General features: G+C 43.4%; 1 protein-coding gene across 1 annotated transcript in view; it reads left to right on the forward strand.

Annotated features, from left to right (window-relative positions):
• Positions 1–16,700, forward strand: part of LOC126162231 (limbic system-associated membrane protein-like) — a 272,229-nt gene that overhangs the window by 205,732 nt on the left and 49,797 nt on the right. Inside the window, exon 4 of the mRNA XM_049918600.1 lies at positions 14,434–14,555. Coding sequence (XP_049774557.1) covers positions 14,434–14,555 — 122 coding nt within the window. The remainder of the gene's footprint in view (positions 1–14,433; positions 14,556–16,700) is intronic.

Here is a 16,700-nt window from a genome sequence, read left to right on the forward strand (position 1 = left end):
CACACATCCAGTTCACTACACACACCAATCAAAACCTTCTGTGTGAAGCGAAAGGATATGTAGGAACAGCCATAATGTGTGAATATTATGGACTTAGTTTGTCAATGAGACACTCGAAATACCTGAGTGAGTTGGAATGGGGCATGTTTGCAGGGATCCACATGTTCCTTAGGGGGATTTCACGAGAGCTGCTTGTCCACAGGCTCGCTGTTAGTGGTCACATTGTAAAATGGCAACGTCAGTGGTGCACTGAACCAAATCACCACCGTAAAGAAGTTAACTCTAACGCGTACTGTACGGATCTGTGAACAGACGTCGTTGTCAGATATTGCAGTAAAGGAGGGATCCGTCAAGAGGCGACAGGACTCGGTTTTCACGGTCACGCTGTCGACGAAGTGGTGGCAGTCTGTACAACGTAAAAGAATAACTGAACTGAAAATTGTTTGTACCGGGTCACACATCCAGTACACTACACACACCAATCAAAATCTTCTGTGTGAAGCCAGACTATGCACCAGAGGAAATTAATTACCTGGTGTAAAATATTGTGGTCCATTAATGGAATTAATGTAAAAAAATCTTTCCCGGAACACTGTGAATTTTGCTGCGATTGTGTCGCAACTCGTGTAACTGAGTAAGTTCTATCTCGGTCAGGTGACGTGGTATGTGGCTTCTTTTGGCCACCGTTAAACATGCACCTGGTATATAAAATCCACTTTTTCATCCATGTATTACCGGAAGGTATTTTGATTCGTCAAATTGTTACTAAGATGGCTCTAACGGTCTTTCACGTCTACATTCGGCAATTAGACTCAATAAACAGTTATCTTTGAATGTCCTTATGCACTGCTAGGAAGCGCTGACGGTTTGTGTACGTTTCATCGTGTTAGGTACCCGATTTTAGTGACGGTGAAATGGGTACGGTTGCCGGATAGAAGAGAAATGAGAAGAAAAAGACTGTAAGGTGCATGTTTTGAAACTTTCTTATTCCTTCCTCATTGGCGGACATAATGTGGTTGTTTAAATTTTGAAACAGCTATGTTTCGGTCATTTGGTTTATGTAGAACTGGAAAATATGGGGAGGAATGCTTCTGGGATTTGACCAAACTTCCAAACTTACAGGTGTAACACACGCGGAACTACTCTTCTACAAGGTGGTGGTACGCCGAAAACTGTACTTGCCTGTTACAGCACCGTCGCGACGGGTGGCTGGAGGGAGGGGGGGGGGGGGGGGGCGCAAAAATCCCTGGGGCCCAAGCTTCAGGTGGGAACGGGTGGGGAGGGGGAGGGGGGGAGGCGGAAGACTGTGTCATGGGTTCACATTCTCCAGGGAGCTCAGCTCATATCAGACTGCTACTGTAGAATAAATTTAATATAATACAATAAATAAAAGAACATTTCTCCATCACCAGCATAGTTAATCTAGCTCATACTTTCCAGTTTAATTCTTCGCTTTTATGATTCTTACAGGCCAGTTGCATCCAATTCTATTTCGTGTTTAATCTTGAATGCACAACATTTTCTTCAGAATCGTGCGCTAAAACCATCTTTTGATGGAGTCGAAAATACGATTTCTTTACGATTTCTTTAAATTTTGTTGGAAATCCTACCAAAAACGTTTCCCAACAAATATAGATGACAACAGCTACGAAAAGTTATGATGTGGTAGGGTTGCCAACAACGTTCAAAGATAAGGTAATTTTGGTTCCATCACAAGGTAATTTTACAGGGAATATGCAGAAAATATTTTACTTTCGAATGTAAACATGTAATAGAATACATCTATTTGTATATAGTTGTCCTCGAAGAATCGTAGAAGTGAAGAAATGAAATGACATGAAAGAGGTGCATTGGCCATGCTGGTGCTCGGAAGTGAAGAAGTAAAACGTTCTTCCTTTGTTCACCTGTAGAACAGCTGACTGACATGGGAACTCTCATGTTTCTTGATGTGATATTCTTTCTTGGTCAAAGAGGCTTGGCCTTCAGAGTTTCATCTCAGAAAATTGGAGATCCCAGTAATGGGAATTTCCTCGGAATATAAAAGCTCTTGACTCACTACAACCCAGCTCTTGCAAAATACATTAACAAGGTCAGAGACGGACAAGAAACTGGAAAGCGTTTATAAGCGCGTCATCTGGAATACTCAAAATGCATTTATTTCTAATTGTGCCCATCATGTCGGAACAAAGAGAAAACGAGAAATATTATTGAATAATTGTTGAGGCAACTCTTGAATCGAATCATGTTGAAGAGACAACATCCATCGTGCGTCATATTTACTTCAATGCGAAAATTGCCAAATGTACAATAAATGAACGGTCTTTGGAATTAATAGGTTGTAATCAGAGAAAAGGAGTTGCTATTCCACACTTAATTCGATCAATACTAGCGAAACACTACATTCTTGTCAGTGAATGGCGCGGACTAGGTTATGAAGTAATATGACAGGGTCTTCCTTCAATGAAGTTCTGCAAAATCTTCGTTGTTACTTGTCAGATACTTACATGCGGCTGACAGTTGTCATGAAGCACATAATTTTGTGAGTAATTCTTTACAACCTGTTAAGTTGCACTCCACAACGACGGGAAATTCTGATACTGTGTTGTAAGCTCTTTTTTTCCATATCTCATGCCCGTCTGAGTGCTCTAGTTGACACTGTAAGACCAATAGCAGCTCACTTGGATGAGACTGCCGTTGCCCTTGAAACTCTCAGTAAGGTATATTTGTCAGCTGAAACACGTTCTGTGCTGCAGGTTGTTTTGGGTTATGTGAGATCTTTCAAGTGTTTAACTATGGCAACAATCTGGCTGAAGTTGTTGGTACCAACTTACTGCAGAAGCAAATTACTAGATGCTCGAAATACTGCCATTCATGTCGAGACAAGACACTTTGAGAGCTTACTAAATATCTTAAAATATATTCGCGTAAATTGGGACACCGTTTTCCCGGAATCTAAAATTGTCAGTGCAATTAATATCGATACTGAATTTCTGGAGCTATGCACTATGAGCAGGAAATCATTCCATTACGATACCAGGTACGGAGTGACAGATATAATTCAGAAGGTTTATTCTAGATAATTGTTTTTATGTCATAACCGACATTCTAGCGTCTAACTTGAAAACACGATATGAAACAGTGAAACTTTTAGATGAAATTTTAGATTTTACGGAAATACTCAAAGATGACTGACGATCAGGTCGTTGGGTATGCAAGTTATTTATCAATGAATACCATAATGATGTCACAACTGATTTAGAAGCAGAAATTAAATATTTGAAAATTATTCACACTTCAAACAGCTAATACATTACTTTGGAACCATTGCACCTCTTGAAAAATGTGCACGCGCTTTTACACTCTCACAGTGACTGTAGCTGAGGCAGGAAGGTCATTCAGCACTCTGGCTTGTGTTAAAAACTGTCTCAGATCAGGTAAGCATTAACGACACCACACAGATTTGGGGACCGTGGCAGCTGAATATAATTTGGCAAGACGACTAGATTTTGATGTTGTGATTCTAACCTTTGTTAAACGAAAGCGCCATTGACAGTGCTACAGACAAGTACATTATAATGTGCTACCCATTGCACGATTCATGACGGTTTACATGTGAGGGCGCTGCTGTCTAGTTATTGAAATGCGTGGGCACGCCAGGGAACGAGTAAAGACAAAACACTCCATATCGTGGCGTTAGTGGTACCAGACATTTCGTCAATGTACAAATCAGTAGCGTATAATAAGTAACCTTTTGTATTATAATGAAGTGAAAGTAAGCAGAATCAAATTAAAAAATAACATTAAATGTAGCGTAATAATTCATTGCTGAGCAGCATCTGAAGTGGAACATCCCTTGGCTACGGTAGTCTTCGGTTGCTAGTAACTGTCTTGAACACTACATTTAAACGAACATATAGTACTATCCTTTCAGTCTCCTACTTCATGAAAGCGTCATGGCGCTGATAATTTTTCTTCATCTATTTCACCTCTGCACACTCATGCATGATTCATCCAACTGGTGTGTAAATTATTTCAAAGCTGCAGTGGGAAATTGGAGCTAGGGTTACAACTATTTTTTGTTTTATTACATTTCAAATGATTCTGACTGTCGTAGGAAATTACATAAGGCATATTAGCAATGCGTCGATTTGAACTTGTACTGGGATGAAGAAAACTGTATATTTTAATAAAAAGGTTGGAAGGGCTTCATTGAAAAACGGGTGTGAAATTCAGAGCACCGTCTTACCTATGGCACATCACAGAAGTATGCTACAAACTTTTTCCTTTCTATGAAATGGTTATAATTAAGTATAATTAAAATTGCCAATATATTTATAAATGTTACTTAAATTAATTAATTTAATTAAATACCACAATATATTCCAATTCTGATAGAAAATTTGTGTGAAAATTAAAAATGTAAATGCAGAACATGTGTTCGGGAAAAAAATTACCTTCTGGGGGCAGGAACTTTAGCTTTTCAAGTCAGTTGTGTAAGTAGGAAACCTGTCTTTCTGCAATTTCGTAGAAATAGAGTGTTACGTATTTTAATATCCGAAACTTGTAATAGCAAACTAATCTCAGTAGTTCAAAATTTCCGAAGTAAAAAATCAGCTAAAAACAAAAGCATGTAAAATCTGAAAGATAAAAACAGGCTTTGTATCGAAAACGAAGAACTTGCAGACGATGTGTCGTTCAAAAGTAATATTTATGTTCTTTTGTCCTCTGTGACAGAAAAGTAGGAAGAATTATTCTGATACACCTGTAACTATACAAACTTCCTGCTGTGTGTTGGAACACTTTGAGTGATTTCCTTGGGGGAATCTACTTTCTAAATACAATACAGTAACATGCACAGCCTGTATAATTTCCTCGAACGTTTACTGGCTTTTTGATACAGGATGACACTGCATACAACATGCAACCGATCTGTCAACAGTGGCTCGATGATTCACATTCTACACTAACAAACACGCTGATTCAACCTGTTGCACCTTGAACAACAGTTAGTTCACTCGAATTCCTCCGGCAATATCTCCTACAATGTATGATATCATAGTATCTGCATTTGTGAACATATGTTTATTCTATATTTCATTCCAACTAGTATATTTTGTGTATCTCCAATATTCCCCTAATTGTGTTGTATTTGAATCTGTCCAGGCCTTCTTTAAAACAACAACAAAATTGGTGGCTCAGTCACACAATCTGCGCCGGGGCCAGTCCTGGCTCTCAGCAGCGTTGGTTAAAACAACAAAACTATAAACTGTGCCACGAATTTACCTATTTTATTTGCGATAAAAATCTTCATTACATATTGACTAATGAAACATGTTTATAAAAGCCAAATACTTATGCATAATAAATAAAGCTTAACACATACATCTGAAAGTATGTAACTGTCGACGTTCTTTCTACTTGACTGAACATATTGCCTCTCATTTTCAGTAAGCGTAATTAACCAGAGTGAATGGCGTTTGCTGATTTGGATACACTATGTGCTATCCAGTCCAAAGGCTCACTGAAGTGTCGTTATTAGTAAATCGTTATTAGTAAGTGCTTAACCTTTTACCACTAGGCGCACTCGCCTCGAGACAGCCAATCATCCCGAAGCGAGCGCTCCGACCGCGCTCCTGATCAACGTTCCGAGCGCAGTGACGAGCGGCGGGGTTGAGGGGTGAGGAAGAACGGGAAAAGGCTGCAGCCGGACAGCGCTACAACAAGGCACTTTTCCAAAAATAGAAAAAGCGGGAAATCCACATCATTCAATGCTGAATAGGAATTGCTTCACTTTTCATGTCGTCTGAAGGACAAGCAACGTTCTTAATACACCATCGCAATATTGTGAGCTGGAAAACAATCACTGGAAGATTATTGCGACACCAGTCGCAAAGACGATATGATACACTTGTCTTCTGATGAATGAGAGTAAATGCTGGGTGAACTTAGAGCGGCTATTAGGGGAGTGCGAACAGGGCAGTGACAGAAAGGGACGAGATTTTTTATGGTCGATATCATAAATTATTTGACATTTTTAAGTCTCTTAAAGCAATTGGAGTATCTTTTGTTAACAGATATAGCGGACGAGATTAATGCTATCAACCGGAAATTAATCCTAGGAAAAAGTCAATTTCAATTTGATGACAGGAAGCATTTCCCAAAACTGAAGGCAGTCCTTTGTGAACCAGGAACTACCGACTACGTGTCAATAATTCAAACACTTCATCATGAGAGCTCAAAGAGATTCGAAGACTTTGCACTTTGAAGACTGATTTCAGGTTATTTCTTAGGATCATTCTCACTTCTGGCTGCCGATGTCCCTCATTACCTCCAACTTCAGCTGAAAGACGTATAGTGTACCTGGATGCATGATTTGTTTGTCCATTCAAGGAATTCAAACACTCTTAAAAAATGTTATTTCATGGGGAATATTCTTGACTGTACAGACAAGCTACTAAAACTATTTCAATATCTGGTTCAACATTTGTGTGCGAACGGTTCTTCCTTTACGAAATTGACGAAGTCCTGCCAACATTTGGGCTTAAAAGATTTTTACATGTGTAACTCAATGTGTTTCACTGTACCAAGATGGTTCAAATGGCTCTAAGCACTATGGGACTTAACTTCTAAGGTCATCAGTCCCCTAGAACTTAGAACTACTTAAACCTAACTAACCTAAGGGCATCACACACATCCATGCCCGAGGCAGGATTCGAACCTGCGACCGTAGCGGTCACGCGGTTCCAGACTGTAGCACCTTTAACCGCTTGGCAACACCGGCCGGCCACTGTACCAAGAGCCGTAGTTCCAGATATATTATATTGCCGCAAATGAAGCCGAGTAGCGCAGTTGCGGTGGGTAGTGTTCATCATACTAGATTGTTGCATGGAGGGTCGTGAGTCCAAAACTCACCTGAACTGAAAAATTTTAATTTCTATCTTCGGTTCGATTACATTCTAGAAGTATCCACAAATGGCAAGAATCATTGTACTGTAATGTTCTGTAGCTGTATGTATACCGTACGTGTTCTCGCTGGAGGCAGTTCGCTCCGCGCTCTTGTATGTGCAAGTGCTGAATAAACCTTCGCTAAGTGAAATTAGTGTTAGTCATTCAAAGACTTACTCCTTCCTCTACGTGACATTATTCTGGTGGAGGCGCTGGGTATTGGAACTTGTGATACCGTACATTATCGTCGACACATTGTTCCCATCAGGCCACGACAGAGCAGCCATTTACGTGGCGAGAAACCTGATTTCGAACCATATTCAACAGATCGCAATCTATCGGAGACAGAAAAAGAAGAGGACCACCGATGACAGCAACTGTGTGCCACCACGTGAGACTCCGGGTTCTCTGGTGACGATGGCCAAGATCCAAACAAGTGGCTGAAGGTACATGAGCGTACAGACAAATTTAACAAATGGGATGACACCGCGTGTTTGGCTAACGTATTTTTCTACTTCAAGAGCACTGCCAGGCAATGGTATGAGAACAACGAGAAGAAGTTTACAAGCTGGGAAGTACTCCAGGCGGAACTGCCCAAGTATTTCGGCGACACACAACGACAGAAGTGCAAGGCTGAAGATAAATTAAAGTGCAGGGCACAGCGTCCAGAAGAAACGACAGCATCCTACATTCAAGACGTCTTGGAGCTGTGTAGAATAGTGGACCCTAGAAGGAAGTAGGAAGATAAGTTTGCACATCTCATGAAGGGTGTTGCTGAGGACATGTATCAAGACCTACTCCTGATGGAGGTTTCGACAGCAGACGACTTTATAAAATGGTGCCAATATATTGAGACAATGCATCGAAAAATAATTACACGCAAGAGGTTTGAACGGCTTCCAAACGTCGTATCGATGTCTGTAGTGGAGGAAGCAACTCATTTCACAAGTGTTCTTCGTCAGATAGCGAGAGAGGAAGTTCAGAAGGCACTTGGATTGCACGGCGAGCAGAAAACCGGTACACTTCAAGAGGTCATAAGGGAGGAAGTGGAACAGACATTGAACCGAATCTCTCGTCCTTCATTTCCCATTTCCCTTTCGAACGGCAAAAAAGTCGAGACCCAGGCGAAGTTATGTTCCTACAATGTCGCATGAGGAACCTGTTTGGGCACCAAGGAAGACTGACGTCTGGAGGACCAAGGATAACTAACTTGTATGTTTCCACTGCGGACAACCGGTACGTGTGGTGCGGTATTGTCGAGAAAGGCGGCGGATATTTGATGACCCCCGCGCCAGAAGACAACAGACGCATCTTAGCCGACACCAACTCTGGGACGACGAAGATTAACAAGAAGATGTGGGTGCAGGACGACATATGTCACCATCGTCGCAAGCTAGCCGCTGGAGAGGACGCTCCCCAACACGCCGATCAAGATCTTCATCGCCGTTTAGAAGCTCCAGCCGATCACCTAACCGCCGCAGCCTGGAAAACTAAAGGGTGCGACCTTCCTTGGTGGTGAGGCCGCCGAAGAGAAAAATCCTCCGCCGTCGATCACTACAAAAATGATAGGAAACTACGTCGTTATCCTCATGGATGGACGACCAGCCCAAGCTCTTGTGGACTCTGGAGCATCATATTCAGTCATTTCAGAGAAGTACCATCGCCAATTGCAGAAACATCACTGCTGAAGGTGGCTAATGGTTAATATGTAAAACATACAGAAAGATGTGCCATTCGGGTGGGTATAAGTGGCCATACATAGCCCATAGAATTCATCGTCTTACAAGAGTGTAGGCATGAAGTCGTTCTCGGATGAGACTTTTTGAAAGCTTCTCAAGCAATTATAGATTGTGATCGCTCGAAGATTATGCTAGACGAGATGAGATATTATGGACAGGAAGATGCGCATCCGCGTGTGTGGAGACCGTGTGTGCTGGATGAAGTGATCATTCCTGCAGTCAGCGCTAGAAAGGTAGCTGTCATGTGTCATGCCATGCATCAACCCATGGATCATGTAGGGGAATGTAAGAGAAGCATACCACTGAAGAATAACTAGGTCATCCCAGCCTCTGTCGTCTCATTTAAGAACGGATTCGGTGAATTGTGGATAGTTAACTGTCGCCGAGAACCGCAGATCCTTCCAAGACGCATGTTCGTAGCAAATACCGAGCCGTTAATTGCAGAACAGCTGAACGTCATAGAAACGTCCCATGCCGAGTCTGTGGGCGAAATTAGCGCTACCACTACGAGACAAGATATTCGAGCTCGACAATCACCAGATCTTACTAAGGAACAACAGAATATGCTACCTACCATTCTTCAAGAGTTCTCTGAATGCTTCAATCCACAAGTGAAGAGCAAATTAGACAAATCGACAGTGAAGCACCGGATTAAACTGGTGACCATCAAACAATAAGCCAGAGAGCATACCGAGTGTCAGCAATGGAACGTCGAATAATTTGCGACGAGGTAGAGAAAATGATGAAGAATGACCTCATTCAGCGTTCGCAGAGCCTATGGTCGTCACCAGTGGTCCTCGTCAGGGAGAAGGATGGCAGTTGGCGCTTTTGTGTTGATTACAGGAAGCTTCATAAGATAACTAAAAAGGACGTTTACCCTCTTTCACGAATTGACGATGCTCTAGATTGTCTGAAGGGGACTAAGTTTCTCTCAACCACGGACTTGTACTCGGGATACTGACAAATCGAAGTAGATGAGTCTGATCGTGAGAAAACTGCATTCAACACCCATGAGGGCCTGTATGAGTTTAAGATAATACCGTTTGTTTTGTGTAATGCACCAGCAACTTTTTGAACGAATGATGAATAATCTTCTAAGGCACCTGAAGTGGAAGATGTATCTTTGTTATTTAGATGATACTATAGTGTTCTCAGAGACATTTGATCAACACATAAAACGACTGAGGGCCGCTCTTAAGTGTCTCCAACAAGCCAGACTGAAACTTAATCCAAGAAAGTGTCTCTTTGGAGCAAAAGAAATCAAAATACTTGGGCACCTTGTGACAAACGAAGGTGTGCGGCCAGACCCAGAAAAGGTGAGAGCTATAACGGAATTTCCTATTCCTAAAAGTATTAGAGATATGAAAAGCTTCCTCGGATTGTGTTCTTATTACTGTCGTTTTATCAAAGACTTTAGTATCAAAGCCAGGCCACTCCAAGAGTTGTTAAAAGCCGATGCTAAATTTATCTGGGGCGGTACTCAACAGGATTTTTTCAATGTGCTGAGAAAAGCTCTGACGACTGACCCTGTACTTGGTCTGTATGGTGAGAGAGCACCTACAGAACTACACACAGGTGCCAGTGGGTATGGGATCGGTACTGTTCTGGTGCAGACTTCGGATGGAATAGAAAAGGCTATAGCCTATGCTTCTAGGACACCTGCAAAGGCCGAGAGAAATTACTCAACTACAGAAAGAGAATGTCTTGCTGTGATCTGGACCATGTGCAAATTTCGACATTATCTCTATGGAAGGCCATTCACAGTTGTTACAGACCATCATTCACTTTGTTGGTTGATGTTGGTTGACAGGTGTTAAGGATCCAACAGAACGACTCGCCAGGTGGGCGCTACGTCTTCAAGAGTATGACATTACCATAGAGTACAATAGTGGAAGAAAACACCAAGATGCCGACTGTCTCTCAAGAAATCCTGTGCAAGACCATCAAGACTTTGATGAAGATAGTGGCTGTCTCGCTGCACTCCAGGATCTCTCTGCTGAGCAGAAGAAGGACGCCAAGATATCTCAAATTATGCTTGCTTTAAATCGATCAGAGGATGTGAAAGGACAATTTAAGGTAGTTAATGGATTACTTTGCAAGAAAAACAATGATCCGTTTGGAAAGATGTGGCTACCAGTGATTCCTAAATACATGCGTTTAGATGTTCTACAGAAATTCCATGACACACCTGAGGCCGGACATTTAGGATTTATTAAGACATACGATAGGATCCGCAAGAGATTTTTCTGGCCAGGTTTATTTAGGAGTGTACGTCACTATGTGTCGCACTGTCGAGAGTGCTAGAGGAGAAAGGCAGTTCCCCAGAAACCACCTGGCCGACTCATACCAATTCCACCAGCCGAAACGCCTTTCCAGCGTGTTGGGATTGACCTCCTCGGACGATTTCCGACGTCTTCTAGTGGCAACAGATGGATTATTGTTTGCACTGATTATCTGACACGCTATGCCATTACAAAGGCCGTGAAAACAGCCGAAGTATTCGAGCTAGCCAAATTCATCATAGAAGACATTGTATTAAAACACGGTGCCCCAAGGTCGTTAATTACGGATCGAGGGAAAGTTTTTGAATGGAATCTTGTGACCGAGATAAACCGTCGGTGCAACATTACTCATCACATGACGACTGTCTACCATCCGCAAACTAACAGGCTTACTGAACGCCTTAATAAGACCTTAGTTGACATGCTTTCAATGTTCGTCAATGTTTAACAGAGGAACTGGGTTGAGGTGCTACCTTTCGTGACGTTTGCCTACAACACCGCCAAACAAGACAGCACAGAATTTACGCCATTTTTTTCTGGTGCATGGGCGTGAGGCGACGACGACGATGGGAACTGTGTTTCCGTTACATCCTGATAACGTGGACGACGACTTCATCGGCCAACTGTTAACCAGAAAGGAAGCTCGGCAATTAGCTCGATTCCGCACCCTGCAGGCTCAAGAAAACGATCGCCGAAGGTATGAAGCGAGCCACCGCCCTGTTGTCTATCAGCCTGGTGACCTCGTCTGGATCTTCACTCCTGTTCGGAAGGTTGGTCTCTCTGAGAAGCTCCTCAGGCGCTACTTTGGACCTTATAAGGTTGTAAGACAGTTGTCTGATGTTGCTTATCAAGTTGAAGATTTCGACCCCGACACAAGACGACGAAAGATCAGAGATACGGTCCACGTCCTTCGAATGAAGCCCCATAAGGATCCTGCAACGCAGGGTAAATTCGAAGCCACAGCGACAGGCAACAAGCAGAAAGACAACGAAGAACGTAGCGGCAAGGGAAGTTCTAAGAAGATCACCGCCAGGGCGAACGTCAGTCATCGGGAGTCGGAGTATGCAGGACCGATGACTCGTTCCCGGACTAGGAGGACGTAACACCGAGACGCTCTTCTCTTAAGGGGGGAGCAATGTCGCAGATAAAGCCGAGTAGCGCAGTCGCTGTAGTGTAGTGGTCGTGGTACTAGATTGGAGGGCCTCTGTCTTTTCCTACTGTCCTGAATCCACCTTTTTCCACTGTTGTCTTCCCTTTTTTGGATAGAGACCATAATGGTACATCGAATAATCGTCCATGTTGATGAGGTGGCCAAAGTAGTAGCCTGGATTGGCCTGACATGGCTGCAACAGATCTGCTGATCCCTTAGCCCTGCGTGATTTCCGAGTGGGCGTGAGCAGGCGCGGGTCCCAGCGGGCTGCAACGTGTGTCACATTCAAAATGTCGTGTAACGCGTTCAAAATTGGTCCATAACATTTCAATTTTTTCACCGTAGCCTCGATTGCGACACCCGATTTCGAGCACCAGGGTTTCCAACTTCTTTTTCAATTTCCGGCCCTCACAGAGACACATGGAGGTGACAAAAGTCGTGGGATACTTCTTAATATCGTGTCGGACTTCCTATTGCTTGGAGCAGTGCAGCATCTCGATGCGGCACGGACTCAACGAGTCGTTGCAAGTCCCTTGCAGAAATACCGAGCCATGTTCCTCTACAGCCGTCCGTACCTGCGAAAGTGATTTCGTGTGCGAAGTGACCTCTCGATTATCTTCCATAAATGTTCATTGGGTGGCCAGGTCATTCTCTCGAACTGTCCAGAATGTTCTTCAAACCAATGGCGGGCAGCTGTGGCCTGGTGACATGGCGCATTGTCATCCACAAGAATTCCATCGTTATCTGGGAACATGAAGTCCGTGAATGGCTGCAAACAGTCTCCAAGTAGCCGGACATAACAATTTCCAGTCAATGATTGATTCAGTTGAACCAGAGGTTCCAGACCATTCCATGCAAACACAGCCCATGCCATTATGGAGCCAACGGCCAGCTGGCACAGTGCCTTCTTGACAACTTGGGTCCATAGCTTCGGGGGGTCTATGTTACACTCGAACCCTACCATTAGCTCATACCAATTGAAATAGGGATTCATCTGACTAGGCCAGCCGTCTACGTTCCAGCCGAAACGGTCACGAGCCCAGGAGCTGCGCTGTAGGCGATGTCGTGCTGTTAGCAAAGGCACTCGCGTCGCTAGTCTCTTGCCACAGCCCATTAACGCCAGACTTCTCCGCACTGCCCTAACTTATAGATCGGCGTACGTAACACATTGATTTCTGCGGTTATTTCATTCAGTGTTGCTTGTCTGTTAGCACTCACAAATCTAAGCAAACGACTGTTCTCTCGGTCGTTAAGTGATGGCCGTCGGCCACTGCTTTGTCCGTGATGAGAGGTAATGAATTTCCGAAACTGGAATAATTCTAACTACCATTCCGCGTTCAAAGTCCGTTAATTCCCGTCGTGCTGCCACAATCACGTCGGAAACCTTTTGACATGAATCACTTAAGTAGAAATGACAGCTCCGCCAATGCACTGCCCTTCAGTACCTCGTGTACGCAATACTGCCACCAACTGTATATGTGCATATCGCCATGACTTTTGTCACCCCAGTGTAGTGTAGTATGCCGCTTCCTTGTTAGTCATTAACATTACTGGAAGCGTATGCGCCACACAACCATTACATCATATGATGGGACGTTGTTGTAGTGCACTTACAACAGTTTAGCGTGGATTGTTCATTGTTGTAGTGTTGTCCCCCTTTAGATGCAGGAACCGAAATACCGCTCTGGAAGACGACGGTTCAAACCAGCGTCTGGCCATCCAGATTTAAATTTTCCGTGATTTCACTAAATCTCTCCAGGCAAATGTGTCGGTGGTTTCTTTGAAAGGGCACGGTCGATTTTCTTCCCCATCCTTGACACAAACCGAGCTTCTGCTCCATCTCTAATGACCTCGATGTCGACGGGACGTTAAACACCATGTTCCTTCCTTCATTCCGAATTACCACGCAGTAATTTTATCACGTCCTGTATGGCCACGTTTCTGACAACGTGCAACCCAAGTGCATGAAGAGTTTCCTTAGTCAAAGCCACCTGTAACCACCATGGTGTGGGAATATAAAGGAGCAAAGTTATTTAGCGAATATTCGTTCTACCAGCAAAGCCTCTGCAGCATTTTCTCACTCTTTTTGGCTTCTGTAGCGACGTGTGCAACGATAATGTGGCGCGCGGTTTTGAACGGGTACCAGGCCTGCAGACTTGTAGCGCAAACAACCAAAACCAGTTTCCGAGGTGATAAAACTTTATGTGTATTCCTCGAAAGCGCAAGAAGCTCAAATACGTGCTGACAGCTCGATAACTGTTGGTAATTTAAGAAGTACTTGGATCCATCTCATTCGGCTCCTGGCTTACATCCACAGATCCGCCGTCAGTGACACCGATCCCTGAAGACGGTGCCCTGGAAGTTCGCCTGGGGGACAACGTGAGGATGGAGTGCCAGGCAGAAGGCGTGCCGCAACCCATCGTCACATGGACCTACAACGTACGTCCAACTGTCACGTTTCACCTATTATCTTGCATTCTGTCTTATGACCATTTGTCCTTCTTTTCCTATTCACGAAACGAACAATTGGCTTTCCATAAATGATGGACACATGAGTGCTCGCAGAAATTTATCCATAAGGAGGGGGGGGGGGGGGGGGAGGGGACCAGAGGAGGACAGTGGGGCAACACACTGAAATAGCCATTGTGGTCAGTTTCGAGATGTGTATGGCCACAAGAACTAAATTTTATAGGTTAAACAAAAATGTTATTACGTCCTAGACAACTGATGCACATCAACACACTTCTAAAAGTATATGAGAATTCTGTAATGAATAAAAGCTCTGTACTGCAAATTCCAGGGCTAGGGTCGCCTCCTCTTGCCCCTTTGTAGACACGTATGGATCACATCTTTTTCAAACGCTGATGACCATGAGTAACCAGGTCAGGATTGAAGCTTCAAAGAGGCTCTGCCCAATACTCTTAGTTGAACTCTCTTAAGCTATACACATCGATAAGTAGTTTTCACAGTCCATTTACGCAACCAAAAAGCTGACAATAGAATGATGTAATAGCGAAGTGACTGACTATTTTTGATCGTAGCCTGACTTTCAGGAAACATTGCGATTATCTAGAACAGACAATGGCCGCTCTTAACAGCTTTATTCAGTGCTTTATGACAAACGGATGGGGTATAGATGCAAACGTGTTCCGTACATCCGGCCTTTTCCTGTGCTGTTTCGTTGGAGAACACGTATTTCAGGAGCTGCAAAATTCTTCTAATATCTCAAGAGCTGACGTCGCATTAATTCATTTCCGTAGTCTAATTACAGTACGATTAACATTGACCCGTTTAGACGAACTCATCCTTGGCGACTTATCGACCTCTGAAATTCATTGGGGCTTTTACTGACCTGTAGGAACGAGAACGTTTCCAGGCATACCAATGGCACGTCCAAAAATGGCTCTGAGCACTATGGGACTTAACTTCTGAGGTCATCAGTCCCCTAGAACTTAGAACTACTCAAACCTAACTAACCTAAGGACATCACACACATCCATGCCCGAGGCAGGATTTGAACCTGTGACTGTAGCGGTCGCGCGGTTCCAGACTGTAGCGCCTAGAACAGCTCGGCCAAAGGCACTTCCTTTGAGACCATGTTCCTGATGAAGTCCAACCAAAGTCCGTGAAGAGTTTTCTTAGGTCAAGGGCGCCTCAGTGCCCGTTTTAGGACACTTGTCCATGTAGGTGACTTGTCATTTGCCCCCTCTCTATTTTGCACATTTTCATCTGTCAGTTATCGCTATTAACTGTTATAAGCACTATATTCAAATACATTTAGGTACACCTAGGCGCACCCCTCAGCTTGGCTCCCCAAGCGGCAGCTAGAAATTGTGAAGTTTCTTGCATAGAAATCTTCCAATTATGGTGCATCTGGCGCTCCTCTCAGCTATGCGCACCAAGCGGCAGCAGCTTGTGTTGCTTGGGCCTTGAATCGGCCCAGGGGCACCTGTGACCACAAATCGTGTGGGAATGTAAGGAGACAGAGCTGCTCAATGAAAATTCGTTGCTCCAGAAAAGACTCTACTAGATAGCTAACACAAGTTTTTGATCAAATGGAATGTATTAAACAAACTGAGTGTTGCAGTTGATCGTTCAGAGAATAATTTGTTTATTTGGAGCTATTTCAAACAGTGTTTTTGTTGTGTTGAGCAAACGATGGCCCATTTGCAACATTGCTCAGTCTCTCCTTCGCCACACAGGAAGATGTTTTCTAGTCATTCGAATCACAGTTGGCCAGAAGCCGATGACATAAGTAAGGGAAAGTATTTTCGTGATAAGATAATTTCGTGATATTTTTTTGTTAACTCACTGCTTGTAGTATCTTGGGACGTCATTGTTGGCAGAACCTGTTGACCTAGATGAACTCTAGTTTTCGTCTTACAACTACACTGACAGAAAAAATCGTTAACTCCAACAAATAATTAATGCAAAGAATGAAATGTCGATGATAAATTTGTCTAGGTGACATATTTAAGTGATTACCATAGTAAGATCACATGTTAACGTAAGCTCCAGATATGCTATTGCAAATGCAAAATGCTGGTACATTAATAATCGGTGGAACCTCCGGAATATTGAATA

The sequence above is a fragment of the Schistocerca cancellata genome, chromosome 2 (assembly GCF_023864275.1).
Source record: "Schistocerca cancellata isolate TAMUIC-IGC-003103 chromosome 2, iqSchCanc2.1, whole genome shotgun sequence".
Lineage (NCBI taxonomy): Eukaryota > Metazoa > Arthropoda > Insecta > Orthoptera > Acrididae > Schistocerca > Schistocerca cancellata.